At 55.4% G+C, this 19,183-nt stretch overlaps 1 protein-coding gene across 2 annotated transcripts; it reads left to right on the top strand.

The window, feature by feature from the left end:
• The first annotated feature begins 8,398 nt into the window (after positions 1 to 8,398).
• On the top strand, positions 8,399 to 14,722 carry ZNF213 (zinc finger protein 213). Of its 2 annotated transcripts, none has more exons than XM_036090134.2 (6): positions 8,399 to 8,719; positions 9,850 to 10,362; positions 11,073 to 11,196; positions 11,614 to 11,684; positions 11,888 to 12,011; positions 13,080 to 14,722. In XM_036090134.2, the coding sequence occupies exons 2-6, from the start codon at positions 9,964 to 9,966 to the stop codon at positions 13,763 to 13,765; spliced, it is 1,404 nt and encodes a 467-aa protein (XP_035946027.2). In that variant the 5' UTR covers positions 8,399 to 8,719; positions 9,850 to 9,963; the 3' UTR covers positions 13,766 to 14,722. The 2 variants fall into 2 exon arrangements, with proteins under 2 accessions (XP_035946027.2, XP_035946013.2); XM_036090120.2 differs by having other exon boundaries at positions 8,400 to 8,719; positions 13,026 to 14,722.
• Positions 14,723 to 19,183: the final 4,461 nt, after the last annotated feature.

Here is a 19,183-nt window from a genome sequence, read left to right as displayed (position 1 = left end):
ACACCTGCATGTGGGCAGCCATTGAGACTCCACCTGCCTCCCTGAATCGGGGCCAGCAGGGTGGCTGCCGCCCTGGCTGGCTCCCGGCTCTCAAGGGAGTTGGAGCAGGAGCGGGGACTGACTGATAATAGCTGCCAGTCAAGGGGCCAAGTGCCATGTGTATGTCGTTTCTAGTCTCCACAACTCTGAGCATTGGACCCCGTCCCAGTCTTATCGATGAGGAAACAGCCGAGAGAGCGGTCCAATAACTTAGCCAACAACCAGAGAGCTGGAAGCTGGGGTTCAGGTCCAGGGATTTCATTGTGTAAAGAATACCCCTGCTTCCATGCATCCCAACGACTACTGGCTGGCTAGTGCATGTTATGAGGTGGGGCTGTCCAAAAAGAGTAAGACAGACTGTAGACTCAAACTTCAGGCTGCTGGACTCAGCCGGAGATGGCGAGTCGGGGAGCAGGTCATCAGCCAGATGCCAGGAAGCTGCGGACTAGTGGGAGCCCAGGCAGAACTTGGTTGTGTCTGGCAGGTCTCAGTGGGATCTAGGGTTGGGTTGCTGGCCGGACTGGTTGAATTAGATGGCTCTTGAAGACGTGAGAAAGAAAGCTGTTTCTTCCCTTCAGCTTGTCTTCATGGCTCCGGTCACTCAGTCAGAAATGGGACTTCTCAGCTTGGCTCAATGTAAGGGGCTGAGGGGGGCTTGTTCACATAAAGCAGGCTTGCAGCTTCCAGGAGCTTGTTTTCTGATGAAAGAGGCAGGAAGGACACTCGTTAAACTTGGTACAAGCTTAGCACAGAGGACGTATTTGCACAGTGCCTATTCATTTGCTTCTTTGGGCTTTATGGCCAGTGTGCCAGGACTTGAACAGCTCAGAGATCTGTCGAGTGAGCCAGGGGATCATTTAAAGACTCCACTCTGGCCTCTGAGGAACTCAGAGACCTGGAGAAACCGTTTCCCCTTTTCATAGCACCGTGGAGAGGAACATGATTCCAAGGGCCCCATGGGTCTCAGTCCACTTCTGCCTAGAGACCCATCCAGAGGCTACCATTCTGGGATAGAGCTGGCGAGAACATTTTTTGACTGGAACTTGGCAATTTAGGAAACATTTGACAAGAACAACTAAGACTGCAGAGGTAGTGGAGATGTCGTGGAAGGGCCTAGAATGTGAGGCTGAAGGGTGTTCGTGACATGGTGGGTGACGGAGAGGTAGCTGACTGGGAAGGGGATCGCCAGGGAAGGGTCTTGGTGTCTCTGGCCTGCTTCCTCCTGGCTTCTGCTCACACCTGGCCTCGCAGCCTTCCGGCCTTGGAGGGCCCCCACCTGGTTGCTCACGCTTCATCTGCGCCTGCGCCGTCAGAGGGAGGGCGAGGGTGAGGGCGGAGGCGGGGAATCGTCCCTGCGGGCTGCCCACCCGCTCCCTGTGCGGCCCAAGGCACGGCCCAGGTCCTTGCTGCAGGGGCTGAGGGCCCAGCTGGCCCTGCTGCCCTCCCCAGGCCGGGGGCGTCTCCCGCACTTGGGTGACTCCGCAGAGTAGCGAGGCCGGGCGCGGTCGATGGGGTAGGAGGCCCAACCTCACTAAGGGCCCTCGCGGCGAGGAGGATGGGTTTCCAGAGGGCCCTGCCCACCAGCTCAGACCTTAGTCAGTCAGGGGGCGGGGCGGGGCGAGGGGCGGGCTGCAGCAGAACCGGCCAATCACGACCCTTTTTCTCCCCCACCGCTCCCCAAGCGGCACGGTTGCCCGGCAACATCCGAAAATCTCCGCTTTGAAGCTCTCCCTTTTCCCCTCTGTCCGGTGGCCGTTGCCGAAGGGACTAAGGATGGGGGCCTGGACTGCTGACCTCGCCACCCCCCTAGCCTTCACAGCCGACCCTGGGCCTACTACCGAGGTGCCAAGCCTCCTGCGGTCCTAGAGGGGCCGCGGGCGAGGGCCGGACAGCCCGGGCCAGAGCTGCTTCCGGTTTCGAGCTCCCAGCCCCGGCATCTCGTTGCTGGCTGGGAACTCTGGGAGCCTGATCCCGGCAGCCACCTATGGCCCCTGCACTGGAGCTCGGCGGGCGCCCGGACACCTCCCGCCGGCGCTCTAGCACCTTCCGAGCCCCGGAGCAGGGCCTGACAGTGGTGCTGGGGCGCGGGCGCGGGAACCGTCTGGAGAGAGACCCCTCTTGGGGGTGGGGGGAGCCGGGGAAACTGAGGTGGCCAGTGCGGGGGAAGTGGGGGTGGCTCTGGGTGGCGGGCGGAGGGAGGTAAAGGGCAGGGAAACGTTAAGTAAGGGCTTTGCTGCATTCACTCATTCGTTTTTCAAATACGAAATGAATGCGTGCATTCCAGGTTCTTCGCTAAACGATGAGGAATACGCGATGACAAAGCCAGACAAGATCCTTGCCCTCACGGGGTTCCGGTCTAGTGAGGGAGACTGATAAGCAGATAAGTGACACAAACATTGCTTTCAGGTAGTGACAAATACCAGAAAGAAAGGAACGTGTGAAGCAATGGAGGATGTTAGGAACCGACGGTCAGAGAGGGCCCCTTCAAGGCGGGAACATTTAAGCTGAGACTTGGAGAATGATGAGAAGCCCTTTTACAAGGATTTGGGGGCAGAACCTTCCAAGCAAGGGGAGCAGAATGAATAAAGGCCCCGCTATGAGGAAGAGATTGATGTACCAGGAGCTGAAATGACACCTCTGGTGGGAGGTGCCTGCAGAAGGGGAGGCTAGAAGGTGAGAGTTGCCAGAGACTGTGGGCTGAGGTTTCTCCTTGGTATATGGCGGAGAGTGGAGAAAGGGAGGTTATGAAGATGATCCAACCTTCCTCATCCTCACGCTCCTCTGCCAGCCTGTGGTGTGTGGTCAGTCAGGCTGCCTTGCCTCGGTTGCAAAGACAGCACTCCGTGGCCTGCACCTCTGTCACCTCCTAGAGCACCCCAGTTTTTCTGTTTTCAACTAACAAAGTTCGAGGCTAGTCTTGAAGATTAATACTACAACCCAACAGGCCACTGACCAGAACAAGCTGGACTCAAATGTTCAGGGGAAAGTGGAAAAAATACCTGGAGGGCCTAAATCCGTCAGCTTCTCATGTACCTTATGCTCCTGTGGGCATGCCCCTGTGACAGGTTCCTGGCAATACCTAACTCCCTGGGACTAGTCACTCTTTATTGAGCACTTCCTGTGTGTTAAGAGTTAGTGCTGGGCTCAGTGGTCTACTTGTATTCTCTCATTTATTTAATTCTGATAACAGCCCTGTGAGGCAGTGGATCAGTTAGGATTACAAATAACAGAGATCCAAAATAGCAGGATCTTTTTTTTTTTTTTTAAAGATTTTATTTATTTATTTGAGAGAGAGAGACACAGCGAGAGAGGGAACACACGCAGGGGGAGAGGGAGAAGCAGCCTCCCCGCTGAGCAGGGAGCCCAATCGATGCGGGGCTCGATCCCTGAACCCTGGGATCACGACCCGAGCCGAAGGCAGATGCCCAACGACTGAGCCACCCAGGCGCCCCCAAAATAGCAGGATCTTAACCAAGATGTAAGTGTATTTCTCAAGATAATATGTGCAGGTGGGCTGGAGGTAGGCAGCCTATGTCAGGACTGGTGTGGCAGCCCTAACCCACAAAGTCAGCAGGGACCCAGGCTCTTCCTAGCCTGCTGCTCCACCACCATTCAAGTGCTATCTCAGGATCCCAAAACAAGGAGTAGGATTTAACCATACATGCTGATTTTTAAAATTTTAATCAAATGGGAATACTACATACAACTTTATCTTCATAAATTTGAAGTTGTAGATGAAAGGGATGATTTCCTAGAAAAAACTATCAAAATTTAGTCAGGATGACATGGAAATTCTGAATATCTAATACCCCACCAGAGAAATTATAAAAATAAATATTTTTATATTCTATTTTTTAAAGCTTTATTTATTTATTTGAGAGAGAGAGAGCACAAGTGGGAGGGACAGAGGGAGAGAGAGAATCCCAGGCAGACTCCATGCCAAGCACAGAACCTGATGCTGGGCTGATTTCATGACCCTGAGATCAGGACCAGAGCCGAAACCCAAGAATCGGTTGCTCAACTGACTGAGCCACCCAGGTACCCCTTATGTTCTTCTTCTTCTTCTTTTTTTTTTTAGATTCCATTTATTCATTTGAGAGAGCGAGAGAGAGAGCACAAGGGGGGGCAGGGGGAGAGGGAGAAGCAGACTCCCCACTGAGCAGGGAGCCTATCGCAGGTGGATCGCAGGCCCCTGGGATCATGACCTGAGCGGAAGGCAGATGCTTAACTGACTGAGCCACCCAGGTGCCCCCCTTATATTCTATTTTTTAAAAAGATTTTATTTATTTATTTAACAGAGAGATATACAGCAAGAGAGAGAACACAAGCAAGGGGGAGCTGGAGCTGGAGAAGCAGGCTCCCCGCTGAGCAGGGAGCCAGATGTGGGGCTTGATCCCAGGACCCTGGGATCATGACCTGAGCCCAAGGCAGATGCTTAACGACTGAGCCACCCAGGCACCCCTTTATATTCTATTTTTAATGAAAAAAAACCTCTTATTAGGTAGTAATTTAGTTAGGGTATACACTCTGTTTATAATAGAGGTTCAAAATAGCAGTGGCTTAAACTTGGTACCCATTTCTTTCTCACATCACTGCGTGGGTATAAATCCAGGGCTAGTTTGGTGGCTCCACAATCTTCAGGAATCCAGGCACTTTCTGTCTTATTGCTTTGATATCTCTGAGTGTTACTCTCATCTGCATAGTCCACGCCACTATATCCAAATTTCTGTTAGCAGCTGGGAAAAAGAGAATAGGAAGACAGGACCCACCCCTTTCTAGTAAGATAAATACATCACGTCTGCTCACATCTCATTGCCTTCAATTTAATACATGGCCATGCTTAACTGCAGGAGAGGCTGGGAAATCGTTATTCTTTTTTTTTTTTTTTTTTTTAAGACTATTTATTTGAGAGAGAGACAGCATAAACTGGGGTGGGGAGGGGCAGGGGAGAGGGAGAAGCAGACTCCCTGCTGAGTGGGAAGCCTGACATGGGGCTGGATCCCAGGACCCTGAGATCATGACCTGAGCTAAAGGCAGACACTTTAACCAACTAAGCCACCCAGGTGCCCCTACTCCTTATTCTGAATGGCTTTGTGCCCATTGAAAAATTCTTACTGTAGAAGGAGAAAACTGATATTGGGGAACAGCTAGTAGTCTTTTTGCTGCAAATGAGAATAGATGCTCCTTAATATGAGCATGGATATATATCAGGGACAAACAATGGATAATTGTAAATCATTAAAAGTATTTTCATTAAGCAAGACAATAATACCTGTTGTCCTCAATTTTTTACATTGTTTAGAGAATTCTGGACTGAGACTAAGGAAATAATGAGTATAAATTCTGGAAATGAATATAAATCTTCTGGAAAGAAAATCTCGACTTTTATTATTTACACACTATATTTCCTAGGTAGAAAAACAAACTAAAATACTTTCAGAAAGAAAAGAAGTGCTATTGGGTGGTCAATTTCAATGTCATTGTATACAAATAACTTGTCATCTACCGGCAGTGCCCAATAAAATATATGGTAAGTGTACCAGTTATTAATTTATTATTTCTCAGCCCACAATACACACATTTTGTCCCACTTTGTGGTACTAGAGCCTTTCTCCTTTGGTAGCCAACTTGATGTTAGTCTTTGCCAATAGAGGGGGATGGAAGAACACTGTAAGTCCATACCTAGAAAAATGGGCTTTCAAGTTCCTTTTTCTCTGTGCACTTCTCCATGGGGCCAGTAGAGAGAGGGGAGGGAGCCCAGGAGCATCCACTTCAGCAGTGTTCACAGAGAGGACTCATGCCCTCCAGCGAATTGTTCAAGCAAATGCTGGAAGGTGGGTGTTTGTATAAATGACTTGCAAATACAGAAAACTGTAAACAGTCTAAATGTCCAAGAGTAAGGAACTTTAAATAAAATATGGAACTTCCATACTATGGAATACTATGTAGCCTGCAAAACAGATGCATTTTATTTATACATGGTGATATAGAAAGATATCCTTTTTTTTTTTTAAGATTTTATTTATGGGGGCACCTGGGTGGCTCAGATGGCTAAGCATCTGCCTTTGGCTCAGGTCATGATCCCAGGGTCCTGGGATTGAGCCCCGCATATGGCTGCCTGCTCAGCAGGAAGCCTGCTTCTCCCTCTCCCTCTACTGCTCCCCCTGCTTGTGCTCTGGTAAGCAAGAGACCCTGGGATCATGACCTGAGCTGCAGGCAGACGCTTAGCCAACTGAGCCACCCAGGCGCCCTAGAGATATCCTTGATAGACTTTTGAGTCAACAAAACATTACTTACATAGAATTATTCAAAGTTATATAAGAAATATTCATGGAGGGGCGCCTGGGTGGCTCAGTTGTTGGGCATCTGCCTTCGGCTCAGGTCATGATCCCGGGGTCCTGGGATCGAGCCCCGCATCGGGCTCCTTGCTCTGCGGGAAGCCTGCTTCTCCCTCTCCCACTCCCCCTGCTTGTGTTCCTTCTCTCGCTGTGTCTCTCGCTGTCAAATAAATAAATAAAATCTTTAAAAAAAAAAAAAAAAGAAATATTCATGGACATAGAAGTGTAAAAACAGACTAAAATATTAATAATGCTCACTGTGTGGGAAACAAAGGCAGAAGAAAAAATTATTAAATTTACTTTAGATTCTAGAGCCCACTGACAAGTCCTTGAAACAGAGTGACATTCCTCTAGGGACTCAACTGCCTCAATGTTAAGACTTTGCTAAGGGCAAAAGGCAATCCTAGCCTGAGCCCCCCCCCCCCCCCCAGGATCCTGTAAGTCTACTTTAACATATAAAAATTCCTTTGGGAACTTCCTTTATCTCTAAACTCCCCAAGGTACGTGTTGGCAATCATCCCCCAAGCCTATGGCTCTCCGATATACATCTGAAGGGTCTCATGACCAGGGTTTTATTAGACGGTCATAAATGACCTTTTCCCAAAAATAGCTAGCCAGCTCAAGGTCCTGGAAACCTTGCTTCCAAAATTCCTTAGAGACTTACGCTATCCCTAACCACCTCCCAACTTGAAAGTATATAAGTATGTAATGGGCCACTCCTCATGACCCCGGTGCAGCTCTTTCTGCCCACGGGTTCTGTCCCTGTGCTTTAATAAAATCACCTTTTTGCACCAAAGATGTCTCAAGAGATCTTTCTTGGCCGTGGGCTTCAAACCCTAACGTCTTTCCTATATCACTCACTTCGGAATGGCCTTATTAGGAATATATTTTTTACCTCCAGTTATTTTTGCCTTCAGTTAGTCAACAAATATTGTGCCAGGCACAAATCCAGATGCTAGGAGTAGGGCAGTGAAAACGCTGACCTCACCGAGCTTACAGTCCCGTATTAGGGAACAAATATTACGTAGGTGTGTCAGGTAGTGACAAAAGGAAGAAAAATAAGGTAGGGCAGAAGTATGGCGGCGGGGCGGGGGGGCGGGGGGGGAGGCGCTGTTTATATAGAGTTAGGAAAAGCCAATTGGAGGGAGCGACATTTGAGCAGATTGGGGGTGCTAGCTTTGTGGATATAGATAGCTTTATAATTTTCCATACTTTCTTAATTTTTTCTACACTAGGCATGCAATAATTGCATAATCAAAACAAAAAGAGAGCTCTTCATATTTCAGGAAAAGATCTGGAGCCACAGATCTGCAGGTAGAGAAGTAGAGTGTGGGAGCAGGTACAAATGCATGGAAAGGAGAACCCAGAGCTCCCCAGCAGGGACCCCGCCGGCCCGCAGAGGAAGCTGCCGGTGGGAGAGCGGGGGGCTCCCCGGGGTCAGCGTCCCCGTGGGCCGCGTCCTGCCGCACGACCTCGGCCGAGGTGCGAAGACTCGCCGCAGGAGGCTCCGCATCCCTCACAGGACTGCATTTCCCAGGAAGCTCCACGCCCCGCTAGGAGCGGCTAAAGACTTTGGCGAGGGCGGGGCCAAGAAGCTGGAAATTAGTATCCCGGGGCCGAGCAGCGCGCTGGCCTTCGGCCCTCCGCTCTCCACCCACTCGAGGAAAGAACCGGAGGCGGAAGGAAGAGTCCATTCTCAGCGGATCCCTTCCGGCGTTTGGGGCACTCTACTCGTAGCTGGGCCAGACGCCGTGTCGGCCCAACAAACCAGCCTTGGCTTTCCCTTTTCGCCCTTCACGGACCAGCAGGGCAGAGAAATGTGAAAGAACGAGTCTAGAAGCGAACCTCAGCTCGGGGGCATAGGTGGGCGCCGCTGCCTCCTGATTGGCCAACTCTGGGAATTCTCCCCGTTCATTGGCTATCCGTCAGGGAGAAGGCGGGTTCAATGGGCGAAGGGCTTTCTGGGCGTGTAGTTCGAGTGCTTGCTGCGGCGCATGCGCTCTGTTGTTTCCCGGCGAGCCACGCGCGAACTTCCGGCGCGGGGAGCTGGCGACGGAACTAGGAACGCCTGGGCAGTTGTGGGCGGTGTGTGTCTCGGGGGCGGGACCGGCAACGCGGAGCTCCGAGATCCAGCGCTGGGCTGCGGGCGGCAGGGGCCAGCGCCCCGAGACAGAGGCCGAAGGTGGCGCGCGCTGCTGGGAAGTGCTGGGGGTGGGGTCACCTGCTCCCGCCGTGCCCGCCCGCCGCTTCTCAGCTGAGCGCAGGCGAGGCTGCTGGGGTCGGAGCGCGGTGCTTCGGCCAGGTCCGCGTTCCCGCTCGCCGCGTCCTGCCGAGCGACCCTGGTGAGTCCCTGGTCCTGTCCGAGCGGAGCCTTCTCCTCGGTCACTGGAGGATGAGAATGGAGCGCGTACCTTTCAGGGGTGTTGTGAGGAGTGGAAGAATAAAGTAAAGTGCTTAGTGTGTAGTGGAGAAGGACTGGAAACAAGCTGAATGCCTCACTCAGGTACCTGTTAAGAAACTGGAGCGCATCCACACCGTGCAATCTCCCAGAGTGGCTAATGAAGAAGCATTGTTAGGTGGAAAAGGAAGATACAAAATAGTATGTGCAGTAAGACCTCATTTATGTAAAACACACAAAAACACTTATTTTTCCCGTTTCTATGGATACATTTTCAGTGAATGGACAGGGAAAAGTCCAGGAGGTCACATGCCATACTGTTTATGGGGGGGGGTGCAACTGCATTTGGAAGGGAGTTTCTATTTTATGTGTTTCTGTATTAAGTCCCCCTGCCTTTTTTATTATAATGGTCTGTGTCACTTTTTTTGTTGAAACAAAAGAGCAATTAAAGAAAATTTCAAAATATATACTTTTCGGGACTATTGTAAGGAGTAGCAATGTAAGGTACAAATATGTGTCACTCATTCGTATGTACCTGTGGATAAATGGCTTAGCCTGGTGTCTGTGAGCTCTTTGTTGACACCCCAGGGCCAAGATGTGTTTTGGAATTCAGAAGTTTTCAGATTTGACGAAGGTAATACGGTACACATGGTATATCACGTAACTCCACCAGCAGAATCTGCAGCAATACTCAATAATCAAATGTATTAATTACTTTTTTTGTTACTGAAGTGTAATACGCATACAGAAATACGCATGGTAAGTACAGCTTGGTGAATATTTACAAGCTGAAGAAATACATAAATATTTTTGCTGTAAAACATAGAAACATTTATGTTAAGTGAGATAAGTGGAGATTATGAATATGCTCACATCAGTAGGCCAGGTAGTAAAAACCTGGCAGTTTTGGATTTTAAAGCTGAGGATAAGGGGCTGTAGACCTGTATTGGTAGTCACACGAGCAAGGCATTATGGGAGAGCCTAAAAAAGACTTCAGGGCCAGGAAAGGACAGGAGCAGGCTGGCGGTGTTTGCTCATTTACTGCCCCCCTCCTGCTTTTTGCTCTTTCCCCAGGAATACGTGTCCAGATGTCCACCTGGCTGCCACAGGGGATCCCTTTGGGAGACTGAAGGGCAGGCTCCCAGGCCAAGGTTGAGGCCAACCAGTCCTGAGCTTTAGGCCAGGGGAATGGCAGCACCCCCGGAGCCTCAGGATGAGGCCCCTGGGGAGGGAGAAGGGCTGCTGATTGTGAAGGTGGAAGATTCCTCCTGGGAGCAGGACTCTGCCCAGCAAGAAGACAACAGGGATTCTGAGGTCTGTCGCCAGCGCTTTCGGCATTTTTGCTATAGGGATGTGGGCGGGCCCCATGAGGCCTTCAGTCAGCTCTGGGAGCTCTGCTGCCGCTGGCTTCGGCCGGAGCTGCACACCAAGGAGCAGATCCTGGAGCTGCTGGTGCTGGAGCAGTTCCTGAGTGTGCTGCCCGGAGGCGTCCAGGACTGGGTTCGGGAGCGGTGTCCAGGGAGTGGCGAGGAGGCCGTTGCCTTGGTGGAGGTCCTGCAGAAACAGCCAGTGAAAGCATGGTCGCAGGTGAGGGTCCCCTCCCACACCCAGAGGCACCTGGCTGAAGAGAGGTGGCCATCTCCATATAAACAAGTCCTCCAGGGGTGGTGGGGATGCAGAGCCAGAGGGAGCATCCACAGGAGTGCATCCTAACAGGTGTTGCCTTTCTGACAGACACTGTCCGAATGAATCTGGTTTCTTTTTGGTGGCTTTGGAGGGCAGCAGCAGGACCAAAGTGGGCATGTTCCAGGAAGGCAGTTTTAGCTCCACACAGGTTCTGCAAATGTTTTTTTATGTTCTGCTGTAGGCCAGGCCCTGGGGATACAGTCATGTGTAATGAGAGCAGCAGAGTAGGTATGAGAAGGTAGCTGTCCATGTGAACCCTGCTCTCTGTGGGGTGTTGGATTCTTGACCCTGGGGAAGGTGCTAATGAGTGGCTGGGGTGTGGAGTTCCGCCCTTGGCATGGAGGTCTGCCCCCACACCCCCTTACTAAGTGGCTCTGTGATTTGGCCTTTGGGAGCTGTTCTTGCCTCATGCTTGATCAGGGAGTGTCTGTGGGCACACAGCACTGCCTGGTGTCACCTTCTCCTCTGGATGTTTCTGGGACCCCATGTGGATCTCCTTCCCCACCCCCCTGCATCCTGAGGGACGTGTCCTATGTCTCCTTCCCAGGGATTAAGCTCTGTCTCCCCCATCTGGTCTCGGTGCTGATGAGCATGTTGTGGTTCCTGCACAGGAAGTGCCCTCAGAGGACGTGGAACCTGAGGCTACAGTCCAGGGACCCCAGGCCAAGGGGCTTCCCATGAAGGTGGGGGCACGAAGCTGGCCACCTGTACCTTGGGAGCAGCACAGCCATGGTGGTGAGTAAGCTTGTAGGCACAGATCGCTGGGCAGGGGCTTGGGTCCTTCCAGGGCGTTGCCCTCAGGGTAGCAGGAAGGATATTTCTTTCTTTCTTTCTTTCTTTTTTTTTTTTTTTTTTTTAAGATTTTATTTATTTATTTGACAGAGACATAGCGAGAGAGGGAACACAAGCAGGGGGAGTGGGAGAGGGAGAAGCAGGCTTTCCGCGGAGCAGGGAGCCCGATGCGGGGCTTGATCCCAGAATCCTGGGATCATGACCTGAGCTGAAGGCAGATGCTTAGCGACTGAGCCACCCAGGCGCCCCAGGAAGGGTATTTCTGTTGTAGGAAGCCTAGGAATGTGTGTGCATGTACATGTGTGAGAGCTCACTCCTCGCCTGGGCTGGTCTCTGTGAACCTCTGTTCTTTTCCTTCAGCCCAGCTTCCTGCTCTTAAAGAAGGGAGTACCAGAGAGACAACCGATACCTGCTTTACCTCTGAGGTCCATGTGAGTTACCAGTCCATTTGTCCCCTCTGAGGCCCTCGGTGCTGTCGAGTCCCTAAAATGGGCCTTGTCTTCTCATCAAGGCCTCTTCCATCCATCCTGGTCCTGCCTGGACGTATCCTGTTCCCCATCGCAAGGGGGAGTCCAGAGTGGCAGTCCTGAGCCAGGTTGTGTGTGTGTTTTTTTTTTTTTAAACCTCATTCTAGGGACCTGTGACATTTGGAGACATTCCTTTCTATTTCTCCCGGGAAGAGTGGGGGTCTCTGGACCCTGCTCAGAGGGAACTCTTTTGGGACATAAAGCGAGAGAACTCCCGGAATGTTGCCCTGGGTAAGCAGTGGGTGCCCTTGGGGTCCTTGGCTCCTCTGAACTGGAAGCAACAGCCTTCTTGGGGGTCCCGGTGACAGAGGGTGGGCGCAAGCAGGCCGTACACCCCCGTATGTCCCTGCTGGAATCCTCAGTCTTTCCATCTCCTCCTTAGCTGGCTGGAAAGTGGGCTTTCGCTGGTTATTTTCAAGAGCCCTGGGTGATTTTCCGTTTGTGCCAGTGTTCATTTTTCTTTGCCTTTGAGTGTGTGTTACCATAAGATGAGTGCTTGCAACGTGTCAGCACTGTGCTGAGCTCTCATACGGGCATTTTCTTGTGGTTCTCACAACCTGCTGGATAGAGGTGTAGTCCCGGTTCACAGACGAGGGATCTGAGTCTCAGGTCAACGGACACTGAAGGGGCTGCGCTGGGACTCTGTACAGTAGTTGTGAGGTCCCCTTAGCCCCACGAAGAGGGGTTGACAGAACACCCGTTGTCCGCGTGCGAAGGCGTGGGCTCTGCTCTTCGGAGGCCACCCTCCTGGAGCTCCTCTCTTCGTTAGAGCCTTTCTGAGCACTGTCTGGGGATCGTCTCATTTAATCCACATGACACAGTGGGCAGGCTAGGATCATTCCCTGTCCAAATCTGTTGTTGAGTTTAAGGGACAAAAGCTTATGGAATAAGAGCAGCCACATTGGCTGAACCCATGTAGGTTTTCAGTTTCTGGTAAGAAATACTAAGGGTTTGGATAACTTACAAACTACCTGAATTTATTCAGTTTTGGAGTTTGAATAGCCAAGGTTCAGAGGGTGGGACATGGGATGCCAGTATGGACACTGGCATGGAAGTGTTGGGCGTATAATTAGTAAGTGTCTATGCAGCGCGCATCAGCCCAGCTGGACCCTAGGCCTCTGCCTCTGAAGTGTTTCTCCGTGAGCAGTTTATCATGTCCCTATTTTATGGGCGAGGAAACTGAGGCTGGGGTCCTGTGCCGCCCTGGGCTTTCTGGACCTGAGTCCTGTTTCTGCCTTGCCCCAGCTCTGGTCCCGGAACCCAGTGGAACTGAAGAGGCCACCCCCTCTCGGCTTGCAGGTGTGGGGCTCCAGAGCCAAAGCGAGCGATCCGGGCTGGAGGAGGCGGTGACGGCGCTGCCGGGCCAGGCCAGCGGTGGCGGCGGCGGCGGCAGCGGGCGCGGCGACGTGACTGTGTCCTGGAACCCCGAGGAGCCCGAGGCCTGGGACGGCGAGGCCCGGCCGGGGGCGCCCGTGGGCCGCGCGGTAGGGGCGCGGAGGGGGCGGCCGCCCGCGCGCCGGCGGCCGCTGCGAGACCTGGCGGCCGAGAAGCCGCACAGCTGCGGCCAGTGCGGCAAGCGCTTCCGCTGGGGCTCGGACCTGGCGCGCCACCAGCGCACGCACACGGGCGAGAAGCCGCACAAGTGCCAGGCGTGCGAGAAGAGCTTCCGCAGCTCGTCGGACCTGCTGCGCCACCAGGGCGTGCACACGGGCCAGAAGCCCTTCTCCTGCTCCCAGTGCGGCAAGAGCTTCAGCCGCAGCGCCTACCTGGCCGACCACCAGCGCATCCACACGGGCGAGAAGCCCTTCGGCTGCAGCGAGTGCGGCAAGAGCTTCTCGCTGCGCTCCTACCTGCTGGACCACCGGCGCGTGCACACGGGCGAGCGGCCGTTCGGCTGCGGCGAGTGCGACAAGAGCTTCAAGCAGCGCGCCCACCTCATCGCCCACCAGAGCCTGCACGCCAAGATGGCCCAGCCTGTGGGCTGAGGGCTGGCGAGGGCCCTGCGGCTGACCCGGAGTGGGGGCTGGGGGGGATGGTGTCCCCAGGGCGAAGCAGCCACAGGCCCCCGGTGTTCTCTCCCCCCATCTGCGGCCTCCATCCTGGCTGCCTGCCCCGCCTCGCCCCCAGGCCTAGCCTACACTCCCAGGGAGTGGAAAGTCCCCACCACCTCGCGGCCATTCCCCTTCTTGCTTCCCGGGTTTCTCTTGTCCTTTGGCTTCCTGGTGCCCCAGCACATTCCTGGCCCGTGGCCTCAGCGTGGGAGAAAGGCCTGGGCATCAGGGAAGTGTGAGGACTCTGGCAGGGCCTGGGGTCCCCCGCCCCCCGGCCTTGCTTGCCCCATGGCTCTTTGTTGCTGGCCATGTCAGCTGAGTCCGTGGGCCGGGCCCTCTGCCCTGCCAAGCCGTGCCTTCTGGTGGGTGTGGAGGACAGGCCTTGACGTGCAGGATGCTTCTGGGTTCTGGGAGGGACAGCCCATCCCTGGGAGGATCTGGGTCCTGGGTGTGGCCACGGGCTTTCCAGCCCCATCCCTCCCCATTTCCAGGCTGTGACCACTTTGCCCCGACTGGAGACATGGAAACTGCCTGCCTCTGCTCGAAGCTGACTTGCCCCCAAGCGAGTCCCTGAGAGCGACCCCTGCCAATCTGGTGTGGGTGGTGGTGGCTCCAGGGACAGGAAGCCCACACTGAAGACCAAGGACAGGGCTGGTGGAGGCTGGCTGCTCCCCACTGCTCCCCTCTCCAGAGGTGTGGGGTTCGTGATACTTAACACTAGCACTCTGTTAGCGCTTTGTCGCTGACTCCCTAAGCACTGCATTCCATGGTGCCGTCCGCATTGTCTGCAGATGGGCATTCGCAGGGACAGACCACAAGCTCTCCAAAGGAGCTCGGCTCTGCTGGTCTCAAAAGGGCAGCAGAAGATGTTGAATAAATAACGGAAACTTCCTCTAGGCTGATCTGTTCTTAATGTGGTTGCTGGGTGGAGGTACTGGAATTCATGTCTCTCTGCCTCCTGGTTTGGGGCTGCCCGGGGCACTGGTGCTGGGTGGTCACCAGGTGGAGCCACATTCTTGGCTTCCAGGTTGGCTGGGCCGCAAAGAACAGCCATGAGTCTCAGGACTCTCACTGGCCTGTGTCAGCCAGTGTGAGCCATGGACCAGGGGCAGCTCAGGATGGGACAGCTGGAGGCACCCCTCGCCACCCCGGCAGGACAACGCGGGAGCTGAGCAGGTCATTGCCAGGCCACTCCTTTTCTCCTCAATGGCGACCTGAAGAAACAGGCTTGGGTGTGGGGTGACTGGTGGGGGGCACGGTGTGCTCTTGCTGCTCAAGGAGATCCAGAACTCTAAGCTGGTCCCTCTGCTCAGATCCCTTAGCGGGAGTGGACTCCTGGGTCAGAATGGACCCTGCCCCATTCCCCACCCAGCCCTTGACATCTCACCCCTCGCCTGCCAAGGCCTCCGCCTGGAGCCTGCACAGAGCTGGTGGGTGCACGGTCAGAAGTCCTTACATCCCCACAGAGCCCTTCCCAGTTTGCCTGGTAGTAGCCTCACTGGACTGCCTAAAGGGTGGTGGGGGCAGGTGGCGACAGAACGTTCTGTCCCTTAGTCTGTGCACCAGTCTTTCTGGCCCCAGGGTCCTTCCTCAGCCAGCCCCCCATTTAACACTTGCTTCATCCTGAGCTCGCTATGATGGACCCCATTTCCTGGATGAAGCAACTGGGGCCCCATTGTGGACAGATGACTCCAGTTGGGGTTTCTGTCTGTGAGACAGCACCCATCACCACTTCTCATACCCTTGTGCTCAAGGCTGCAGTGTGCACATGTGTGGGTGGTGTGGGTGCTGTGCAGGAGTGAGTAGGGGGTGGTGAGAGCCCTGCATGGATTTTTTTGGTGCTGGTGGCTGGCTCAGAAGGGAGACACTCCTGTGTAACGAGATCAGATAGGAGGTGGGCCAAGAGCTAAGAAGCGGATTGGGCATAGACTCCTGGCTCAGGTGGGGGCATGCCAATGCCAGCCAGGAAGTAGCCCGCTGGAGCCAGAGAACAGGACAGGGACTGAAGCAGTGGGGGCCCAAGACCCAGGGTTCCAGGGAAGGAGCAGAGTCCAGCTCAGCTCATAAACAGAGCTGATAGGACAGGGCTCAGGGAAAGGGCAAGTATTGGGACCTGGGGCATCGGCATCAGGGCCAGGGGTAAGCTCGGTGCTCAGAGGAAGACCCCACCTGGCCCCCATGGCCTTCCTGGTGGCTGGGACCCTGCAGGTGGCCTTGCAGATGGCAGATGCTCAACAGAGTCTGGAAACAAAGGTAGGGGGAGGTGCTGCCTGGTCCAGCCCATTCCTGGCTCTCAGCTGAGTCCCACCCCAGCCTGACTCTGGCCTTGCCTCCCCAGGGGAAGTATGGCTTGCAGGGTCCAAGGGTGCCCTGACACTCAGGAGCCCTGACGTGTCAGCCTCTAAAGTCACTGTCCTAGAGGGTGTGTTTTGGACCCTGGGCTTTGAGAGCTGCCAGAGGAGGGAGGCCTCTGTCCAGGTGAGTCCTCACCTGCCTCCCACCCTCACCCTCATCCCAGCACCCACCCCTAGCCCCACCCTGGGGCCTCCCTGGACTCAGGCCCGACTTTTGCTCTTGCCCTAGGGCTTCCTTGGGGAGCTGGCTGGGTTCCGGGAGCAGCTGGATGCCCTTGGGGGCCCCCAGTGGGCAGCTGAGGCAGCCCCAGCAGCTGGTCCGGGAGCTGAGCCGCTGTAGGGCCCTGTGGGGCTGCCCCAAAGTTTTCCTGCTGCTCTCAGTGCTCGGTGAGTGGGCTGGGCAGGGACACCGGTTGTGGGATGTCGCAGAGCAGGGGTGGGGGTGGGCAGGAGGGCCAAGACCTCCCCTCCAGGCCAACGTGCGGTTTCTCCACCTAGTGGCCCCTGACCCTGGAGCCTTCCTCACTGGCCTGAGCCAGCTCTGTGGCCGATATCCTCACTGGTCTCTGCTGCAGCTGCTGACGGAGGTGGGGGCTCCAGATGGGGGGGTCCCTGGGAGGGGGGCTGTGCCACTCACTTCCCCTGGCTCTGCTGTGCTCTCCTGAACCTGCTTGACAGTTCAAGTCACTCACACGCCCCCCCCATTCATTGTACAGATGACTCTTTATTGTCTGTGCATGAGGTATCAGCCTCGAGCCCTTGCCTCCCACGCCACCCGTGCCCCTCCTCACAACCTGCTCAAGATCCCCCAGACACTCCCAGCTGCTTCTCAGCTCCACGCCTTTGCCCATGCCACTCCCTCTGGCTTGCCCTCCTGTTGTCCCAGCCAGCCTCACACATTCCCTTCCAGGCTGTCAGTGATGCCCTTCCTTGAGCTCCCCGAGTCAGCGCCTATACTTCTGCCCAGCCCCGTTCACACTCACACAGACGGTGACTGTCCCGTCAGACTGCAGGTTCCTGGAAGCCAGAGTGACGAACCATCCAGTTCTGGTCTGGGCTCGAGGCCCAAAGGTCTCACTGGGCAGTTGGGTGGCCACTAGTGACCCTGGAGGTGAAGGTTGGCCCCGGCTCCACTCCACAGCTTTCCCCAGCCTGGTGCCCTCCACAGGTGGTACGTACCCTGTGAACCTTCCCAGACAGTCCCCAACCTGCTCTAGGGAGCGCCCCAGCTCTGCGCACATGGATCCCTGGGGTGGGGAGTGGTGTGGTTAATGGCATGGCCACTATCCACTTAAGGACATCCATCTCCAGGGAAGCCCATGACAATGAACCTGAATTAGGACACCTCCTTCGTGCCCTCCCCTTCTTTTGTCTGTCTTCTGCTCCCTCCATTCTGGCAGGGGACCCCAAAGAGATTGCAGTAGCCATGAGCTAGCCAGGCTGTTCCCTGAAGCCAGTGTCCTGTTCCCTCCCCAAACTGCACCCCTACGGAGCAGCCCCCTAGGGGTTCTTTGGTTCCACCCCCCCAGGTCTTCTACAGGACAGCCAAAGAGTCAGAGGCCACCTGCTGCCCAGTCCTCCGGAGCTCCTTGTGGGGTACGCTGTGCCTGGGGGATGTGGAACCCTGGGAGCACCAGGTGAGGGGAACGGGGTGGGGTGACAGCAGTTGCGAGGGGGCAGAGGCTCAGGGAGACCTGAGATGGGGGAACGTGAGGAGCTGGGAGGTTCTCAGGCCACTCTGAATGCTCCTTAACTTGTCTATAGCCAGAACCCAGCCCCAGCGCTCAGTATGACCTGTCCAGGGCCAGAGCCGCTCTCCTCCTGTCTGTGATCGAAGGCCGGCCTGGGGCCCAGCATGATGTGGAGGTGCTGGGGGGCCTGTGCCAGGCCCTGAGCTTCAAGACCACCCTAAGGACAGACCCTACGGCCCAGGGGAGGTGAAGGCCAGAGTTCTGGTGGTGCTCTGAGGGAAGGCCACCCCCCCGCCAGGACCTGAGTGACTCTCCGGGGCTTCTCACCCCGTCTGGCTTCCGTCCTTTCTGCTGCATGCATGCGGAGCTCACCTCCCGGGCTCCTGCAGCCTCCTCCCCGCTGTTTCTCTACTCCTCTGCTCCAGGCCCCAGCTGGACCCTCCAGCTTTTCCTGGGAGGGTCTCAGCTCCCTTCCCAGACACCTGTCAGCTCATTGCCCTCCCCTCACGCCTCTTCACTTTTCGGAGCATTTTCCCTGCCCTGGCCAAAGTCCCAGCTGCAAGAGGCTGGACCACACGTCGCCTCCAGTTAGGCCATGCCAGCTTTGAGGTAGGGGGGTTAGAAAAAGGACTTCCTCTGTGGGCCTGAGGCTGGCAGGAGGTGGGAAGGAGGGTGGGCAGGGCCTGGACAAGCCTCCCTGGAGGACCACCAGGCACTGGGGAGGCCAAGGCCCGGGCCCAGGCCTCAATCTCATCCCCACCCCAGGCTTTCCAGGAGGAGATGGCCCAGTTCCGAGAGTGCCTAGACACCCACGGGGTCCCCGTGAGCTGTGCGCTTGTGGCCCTCATGGCCCCTGGGGGGCCACAGGGGCAGCTGCTGGGGGCAGACGGGCAGGAGGTCCAGCCAGAGGTGCTGGTGCCGGAGCTGAGCCGCTGCAGGGCCCTGTAGGGCTGCCCCAAGATCTTCCTGCTTCAGGCTTGCAGTGGGGGTGAGTGGGGCCCGCCCCCCGAAGGCCACGCCAGGTCCTGGCCTCGCACCTGCCTCCTGCCCTAGCTTTGCACACGCAGCCCCCAGCCTCCCAGGACTTGCTGCCCACCTTCTCCAGGAGGGCCTCTCACTGGCACTTCGCCCGTGCCGTCTTCTAGCCTCTCCTAGAAGTTAGGTCCACCAACTTGAGCACTTCACCCTCAGCACATGCCGTTCCGTGCTCTGAGTGCTTCCAGCCTGGCAGGCCTGCCCTGGCATTCTGGGGGCTGGGCTGTGGACCCTTGGGGGCACCCCTAGGTATCTGCTGAGCAAAAGGATCT

The sequence above is a fragment of the Halichoerus grypus genome, chromosome 6 (genome assembly GCF_964656455.1).
Source record: "Halichoerus grypus chromosome 6, mHalGry1.hap1.1, whole genome shotgun sequence".
Lineage (NCBI taxonomy): Eukaryota > Metazoa > Chordata > Mammalia > Carnivora > Phocidae > Halichoerus > Halichoerus grypus.
This window is presented reverse-complemented; position numbering and strand designations above follow the sequence as displayed.